The 8,285-nt window shown below is 34.7% G+C and overlaps 1 protein-coding gene across 1 annotated transcript; it reads left to right on the forward strand.

The window, feature by feature from the left end:
* The first annotated feature begins 2,705 nt into the window (after positions 1-2,705).
* LOC134845936 (homeobox protein Hox-B4-like) lies at positions 2,706-5,272 on the forward strand. The gene is made up of 3 exons (XM_063863069.1): positions 2,706-3,523; positions 3,752-4,035; positions 4,726-5,272. The coding sequence occupies exons 1-3, from the start codon at positions 3,256-3,258 to the stop codon at positions 5,086-5,088; spliced, it is 915 nt and encodes a 304-aa protein (XP_063719139.1). The 5' UTR covers positions 2,706-3,255; the 3' UTR covers positions 5,089-5,272.
* The last annotated feature ends 3,013 nt before the right edge of the window (positions 5,273-8,285 follow it).

Below are 8,285 nucleotides of genomic sequence, written 5' to 3' on the forward strand. Positions count from 1 at the left end.
TCCAACCGCTTCACCTAGTTGATAAGGCTCTTTTTAGCAGATTTTGAGTATTTACGTATGGTATCGTATTAAAGCCCTTCAGCTCGTGATTTGCATTCATTTAAAACTCAAAAAACCACTTGGTGTCGAGAAAAATTAGTCTGTTTTTTTTTCAGACTAAATTTGAAAACAAGAATGGAAACTGTTCTCGAAATTTAGTTCCATATCCAACATTTTGTCAGTCAATTTAATATTTTCCATCGAAATTCAGTTTTTCGAGAACTAACTTCCAATTTTACTTCATGGTTACCGGGATATTCTGTCATAGGTCGAGGAAGAGATAGTACGGTTGATCACGTACATAGTCGCACTGATAAAGAAACGGTGCGTGGCAAGTAATTTGAAACAACTAGTGACAGCGTGATAAATCATAGATTTTTGCTCGAATCATTGAGTATCTAAAAGGAGCACTGGAGAACAAATCAGAGGCAGATGACATAGTATGAACGCGCTTGAAGTGACATTATTAAATTGGGAAAAAATGAAGACTGACTTCTTTTAAACCGGCATAAACGACTATGTTACAACATCTGTGATTCGCAGAATCGAAAATATTGTCCTGAACAACTAATTAGGGAGGAACTTGTATTTCCACGTCGAAAGTGTTTTGGATAATAACACGCAAAGGTACCACAAATAATCATTGGAACGAATCGAGTGATATATCATAATAACGACATTTAAGCCGTGAATCGTTACACTTTTTTGTAAAAAATAAAACTTAGGAGTCCAGAAAATTCGGTTGATAATGTTTGTTTTTGAAAAATTACAGAGAGCGAATAACGCTTGTTACATAAAATCTGTTGCTTAAGCTTTGAAAAAACTCAGTCTTATAAAACAGTCAAATTAGAAAGTTTCTGTAAGCGCTTTTATAGCACTTAAAATCTGAAAAATTTAACAAAATTTGAGGTGACAACAAGTTTTAGTTTTTAAGTGTAGAACAATTAGATGTTCACTTATAGTTCTATATATATTTTTTGGAAAACTGTGAAACTGCTCTAATAACTACAGAAAAGCATTCATAACTAATCAATTCTTGAGTTCAATTCAATTTTCAGCTGCTTAAAGTTAGGTAAATTAAACTCTCGAATTATGAAAGCGTGAATGACGCTAAAAAACTTGATCGACTTCAAATTTTGGAGCTGGATGCAATTTCAAGATTGCCCAGCGGAATAAAAACTTTTCCTATTAATCTAGTCTTCTCAAATTGATTTACTTTTATATCTGTAGTCATAAACTGTTGAAATTCAAAAAACTTCAAGGCTAAGTATTTTTTTGCTTAAAATTCAAATAAATGAATTTAAAAAACAAATAGTTTTTTTTCAGTCGCCTTGAATTTTTTCCGGCGAAATGTAGCGAATATGCTGCGGCGATTTGAAACGGAGATGGAGCGAGTAAATGTGATTGATTTCTAGCTTCGAAAGTGAATTTTAATGTTAAGATTTCCCAGTGGAAATAAAATTTTTACCCATTGATCCAGTTTTCCTAAAGTGGCATAATTTTAGGAGAACAGTGCCAATAATGAACAATTCTTCAATTGAATTTCAGTTGCTAAAAGTTAGGTAAATTAAGCTCTCGAATTTTTTTGGTTGCATTCTTGTTCAAAGAGCTTTATCTTGATACAACTTTTTCTTCGAAAGTTGAAAAATGTTCAAAGCTTTTCATTCAACTTTTTCCCCTCGAAATCTTGAACTTTTTAAATCTTTGTTGGCTGTAATTAAATTTTTATCAGTTTTGTTCTTCATTTTTGACAGACAAATGTAAGAAATAATGTATAAACTAATGTTGTAAGCTTTCTTCTAGGTCATCTATCCATGCCACGCTCAAAAACAGCTTACAATTGATAAAGAAGTCAATTGATAAAGAAAAAAAGTGTTTTAACTGTGGTCGGAACCTTCTGTGCTACATGTACAGCAACCGGCTTATTTTGTTGCAATGAGTTTTAGTCTGGTTTTGTTACTTTTTATGTAGCTGCCACAAAAAGCATAAATCATCGAATAATTCTTCTTTCGTCATTTCTGTTTACCATCAAAGTTCAGGTGGTGAGTCATTATTTTTCGTACAGTCGACAACTTTGTGACGCTATGTGGTCGTTGCATATCACATATGATCGGAAGTTGACCTGATAATTGGAAGCTCTTCAGGAAATCGAGAGCAGGCTTTATTTTCTAGTTAGTTTTGGTTGCATTACTATGTTTAAAAAGTCATTTACATTTGAAAAAACAAACCAAACACTGCATCAAACGTAATTTCATTTGTTCTGAAAAGTGCCACTTCCAATGTAATGAGAGTAATCATGAAAAATTATGAAAGATCAACTTGAAAAACAAAGCTTTAACACAGGTAATAAAGTCGATTGAAAAAGTAACTTCAAATGAACTGTCAAGAGGCTAATTTTAATTAACTCGAGTATGCTATCGATTTGGTAAAAACAAATAAATCGACAAAAACTTTTTGATCTATCTCATTAATTTACAAATAAAGCCAAATAAATTCTTATTGTGCTTTGAACAAAGTCAATGAATGGCACGTAATGAGTGGCAATGAGTTGCCGGTTTATAATTAATCACAGATTTATCAATGGTCAATTATGGTATAATTAATTGCAATGTAAGTTGCTCTTTTATATAATTCGAACGGCAAATTGAATAAAAAGAGCGAACCAATGCGAATCAATTATAAAAGAGCATTCTTATAGTAAACACGTCGTTTGATCTGACTTTTTACCACCTGAAAAATAAGTAATTAACATATATTGCCGATAAATAGTCACAAAACTCTTTTTAGTAATTTTACTTACGATTTAAAACTACGTCACAAAACAGAAGTTAATATATTGACTTTAATTTTAAAACAGTTTCCCAAACTTCGACCTCGATTCGAGAGATCCGGACTGCTGGTTTTTGGAATAAAAAGGCATCATCGTAAAGTCAAGATTATATTTAATCGGTTAATTAACAACATTTTCGCTGTAACTAAATTTTAAATCAACGTTTAAAATTACGTTTCATCAGAGTTTCAATTCTTAAGATCTGGAATCAAAATTTGAAAAAAGAATGGAAAATTTTGCAGCCTGACTGCAGAAAAGTCTGTGACTAACACGCTTCCCTGAAAATCAATATCGCGACAACTAGCGTTTGGCGCAGATTGCTTTTTAATCATCTGCTTTAAAAATTCCTCTAATTCTTACTTGACAAAAGTTTATTGTTCGGCAAAATGTCAACTCTGAGTTCCATGGCGCTCCTCGACTACTTCTTGACTTCGCAGAATTCCATGCAGCAGAATTCCCTCTTGGCCGCAAACATGCTCCTCAACCGACAACAACAGTCACAGTCAAGATTCATGACGTCATCTCCCCCTTTTACGACTCCTCAGTTGCTGACGTCATCATATGGGGGTTGCGGTGACCCTCTGCTGAGTATGATGGGTGGAACACATGCAGGGGGGTCTCTCAATTCAGCATTGGCGTCCATGGGGTCTCAATGTTAGTCAATTACTTTTTTTTTCATTTACTATTAAAAATAATGAATGTTTTTCTTTTACAATAAAAAATCATAATCATGTTTCAAATTCATAAACGTTTTTTATTACTTGAGGTTCATGTTAATATTCTGGTAGAACTACGTTTTGGATGGAACGTAATCAGCCCTTTTCTTGACTCGGAGCTTTGATTCGATTAGATGTTTCGAAAATGAAGCTTGTTTGCTTTTAGGTAACTCTGTACCGCCAACTCACTTGACCAACGCTTCTCATCTTCACCCCTCGATCCCCCCGCAACTTCTCATGAACCCCTCCCACCTGCCCCCTCACTTCCTGTCCAACCCAGCAGCCGCCATGTGCAGTGCCCTCCTCTACCCCCACCGGTCCAAGCGCATCCGGACTGCATTCACTCCGGCCCAGCTGGCCAAACTGGAGACTCAGTTCGCCAGGAGTCCCTATGTTGTGGGTCATCAGAGGAGGCAAATCAGCGAGGAGCTGGGACTCACCGAAACTCAGGTTGGTATAATTAGTAGCAAAAAGTTCGGACAGACAAAAATAATTAAAAAGAGCAAATGATCTTTTTTAGACAATTTTTACATGCAAAAGCTAATTTTTCAGACAGAAAGTATGTCTCAATGTCACCTGAAAATTCAAATATGCATGCAAAAATTGCTCAAAATTGGCAGATTGCTCTTTTTAATTATTTCTGTCTGTCCGAACTTTTTGCAACTCTCTATAACAATTCGCGATCTTCACTTGTGTGAATCGGTTTTTCAATTAAGTTCGAGGAGTAACTTTCGCCCAATTGTCGCCTGACATCGTTTCTAGTTTTAAGTATCAGTAAAAAAAAAGACGTTAAATCAGATTTACATCAAGGTCTTTACATCGAAAAAGCTGCAAAGCACGTATTTTAAGTCGAGAGTTTGTCATTTGAGAACGAAACTTAATTCGTTTCCAAACGTTCTATAAGGGAGCTTAGTTGTGGCAAAGTTTTAAGTCTCCGCCTCTCAGTCGACACATCGGTGAATCGAGGTCCGCAAAGAGGTCCGCGCTCGTTGCCTGCGCAGGAGAGGCAATTTTATTCAAAAATACATGTGTCTTAGCACGGACACAAGAGTGCTTCTTTGTCAAGAACTCAATACCTCGTATATTGGCCCTTTCATCACATGGAGAAATTGTTTTCTAACTGAAGTTATGATTGTTTAGGTGAAAGTGTGGTTTCAAAACCGAAGGACTAAAGAAAAGCGAGTTCTGCATCCAGAAGATGAAAGCATTCTAGAACAGGAAAGCGACGACGAGTGTCCTTTGACAGATGATGATGAAAAATCATCAAACACTCAAAAGCCTTGCGAAACTAACAAACCAATCTCAATATCTAATAAAAAACAAGAAACCGAAAAGAAAAATATGAACGAAAATGAACAAAAGAAGTTTTCAGCACTTGAAGAGCTGCTGAATAATAGTGCAAACAAAGAACTGGACGTTGAAGGAAAACTTTCCGTAAACGATCTGGAAAAAATAGCAGAATCTAAATTTTTGGGCTGTTCCAGCGAAAAATGCAGTGTTTGACAAAATTCATCAAAAATTATCCTCGTAATTTGCAGTAATGTGCAAAATTATATTTGGATTGTAAATTATTGCAGTTTAGTTTTAGTTTCACAAAAATATAATATATCTATTCAAAATTGGAGAAAAGCTTTATGAATCTAGTTGCAGTCATGATTGTTTCAATGAAAATGTCGTCTTCTTTTGTTCGTAGAATTATTGAAAATTTATCAAAAATTGTTCTATATGTAAAAAATATTGTCAAAGATATTCTATAAAAATAACATCTTGCGTTTTTTCAATGAAAAAGATAGCTCGCAAGGTGTAGCGAATCAGTCAAATTCCGGCATCTATCGCTTTCTATTATTCCCGTTCAGAGGAAATCACCAGAGCACAGCTTTAAAGCGTTCGCTGTGGTATCATCAGACCGCTTACTAGATCCAATAATTCAAATGAAATAGGCGAGGACGAGTTCTCTTTTGCTATCTGCCTTCAGGGTTGACATAGCTTTTGTTCGCAGTGAATGTTCTTGGCACAAAAAAACGACTTGATTAGCAAAAAAGCTTCGCTCTTCAAAATAAATGCCCATAAAATGGGATAACTTAATAAACGGAATTTTATTAGACAAGCTGAATAGTTTTGTTCATTTTTTTAGATCGACCAAATAGATTTCCGAGCTTTACCAAAGCACTAAATGGCCAAAATTTTTGGACAGCTTTTTGGACAGTTTTTTGTCACGTTTTTTTGGCGCGTATTTTTTGGTTACTGTTCTTTTTTGCTTTCACTAGCAAATGAATTTAATTTTAAATTATAACTGCAAGGAAGCTTAGTTTTCTTTCCATGAATATAATTGCCCTTGCGATAAGAAAGGGTTTTGCTGCCGGTTACAAGAATTTTCTCCTGTAAATAATAGTTGTTCTTCCAGACTGTATTTTCGACAATCAACAGACATATTTTGAGCACTTTGGATTTTAAATGCTTGTTATTCGAAATTTGTCTTATTTTGGTCGTAAATTTAGCAAACCCAATTTGTTAAATTTTTTAGTTTTCTCTTTTTTTCCTTTTTTAATAGGCTTCAAAGGTTTCGGTCTATCTTATATCTGCTTTGTGGGTTCATGCTGCGTCGTATGAGCGAATAATGTTTTTGAGTATGGGTGTGATTTGACGGAGGGGAGTTTTTTCGAGATTCAAGTTTTTTTTAGCTCAACGTCTGTGCATGAATTTTCGGCTTTGTGACAGCCTTGTAAATCGTTTTTGGTATGCGTATTTAATGTTTTTCTCAGAAGAAACTTCATTCAAGATAAGTTGCGACAATAATGAAAACTGCTGTAGTTTTATTTTTCTCATTTTTTTGGACAGCGTTAAAAGTAAATGGGCATGAAATGAACCAAAAATTGTTTTCAAAAAATGAAAAAAGCCGAAAATAGAAAGGTTTCCACAATTTTCATTTTCGTCGAAATTTTTCGTTTTAATTCTTTTTATGTCCACTTATTGTTCATGCTATATTCGTTTTGTGTCGTAAATAGTACGAAATTCTATGTCACCTCTGTGTAAAAATGCACTCTCTAGGGATAAGAAAGGCCTGATATTCTGCTACAGCTTGTCTTTGAAAATCGAAAACAAAAATTACTTACTTCTGTAAATCATAAGCTTGCTTGGAGCAGTAATAAAGACCAAATTTAACCAAAAAATTTTATGCACGTGAAAACTTTTTAACAGCGAGCATCAAAAAGAGCACCACGATAGAGTAATTACTGGAAAAAAGTTTTAAAAATCTAAGTGCTCCACCCCAAAATTTTTAAATGTTCACCTACGTGACTGTTCGGGGTTGTTAGTAGCAAATGAGCGACCAGTTTGATTATCATGTTGTCATAAACTTTATATAGGCTAAAGAGAGGTCCATTCGCGAGTTTTCACTCATCACAGGATTCGAAAATTTCAGAGTGAAACTTTGTTTTTTATAGGCTCTGTCACTCTTGCTTAATTACAAATTAAGCGTAACAGGAAACAATTCCTAACATGCGATAATACGTAACTGTAGATCAATCGGGGAACACTAATTCATGTGCAGAATGCCTCAGGATGTTACCGCAGCGGATTGAAGCGAAACAAGGCTATTCTACTTGCGAATGATCTGTTACGAATTGTCGTATGTTACAAATTGTCTGCTGTTACGAATTGTCACCTGTTACGAATTTTCGCCTTTTACGAATTGTCGCTCTGCCGAAATTAGGTCTCTTGAAACGGTGTCACACAAGTGAAGCAGATGTAGACGACTGATACGGGAAAAGAAAAATGTTTCTGTTCTTTGACGGGAAGTGATATCGTGATATCTAGATCGTTAATTGCAACCTGGTTTTTATATCCTGATAATTTATCAGCTTTTTTCGTTTTGTCAGCGAAGATTTTAGGAATATATTTTTTTCTTCGACAACGGCCGGCTATTCAAGTTTCCTATATAGCATAAATTGAAAGGTAAAAACAAATGCATCTTTCAGTATTTGAGCTTATTTTTGCGCCTGTTATGTCTCCGAGTATTCAATTAATTATTTAACTAATGTTAATGAATTGGAAAATTTCCTCTTTAATGTAATCTGATCACTCTAAGTTAGATATTTGAACTCAATAAGGTTCGAAGGGGTTTTTCCGCGAAGAACGTTCCAAAAGTACCAAAGTGCAAATCTGCCAAGAAATAAAAAGTTTTTACAGATTGCAAGAAAAAATACCGTTTCCGGAATAATTTTAGCCAGGTTTCAATTTTTCATTGGATTTAATTTTGATTTCTTTGAATTTTTAAAAAACCAATTCGGCAGTCAGTTTTGATAATTATTGTTGGAAGAGTTCTCCTTGTAAAATTTAGTACGCCAGTTTAACGGAGTATTTCATTTGTTTTGATTGATGCCAGAAGCAATTACAGAAACTCTGTCGGAAAATTTTAATTTTTGCGCATACAATTTTTAGCGCGCGGATAAGGAGCTATCACTCTCTTGGATTTTCTGATTAGTGACTTAGTTTTTACGGCTGTACGCTTTCTTCAAAATCCAAATGATTTTGTTTTGAAGTTAATTTGGAACTCTTGTTTTTCCTGCACTCTTGTACTGAAAATTGTAGACTGTAAAAGCAAGCTGTTAAAACTAGGTAATGACAGAGACGACTGGTCTGCACTAGACATTCAATGTAAAAAAAAACCAAATAAATGAAGTGATCACTTTTTGGCGGGC

The sequence above is a fragment of the Symsagittifera roscoffensis genome, chromosome 5, assembly GCF_963678635.1.
Source record: "Symsagittifera roscoffensis chromosome 5, txSymRosc1.1, whole genome shotgun sequence".
NCBI classification, from domain to species: domain Eukaryota; kingdom Metazoa; phylum Xenacoelomorpha; order Acoela; family Convolutidae; genus Symsagittifera; species Symsagittifera roscoffensis.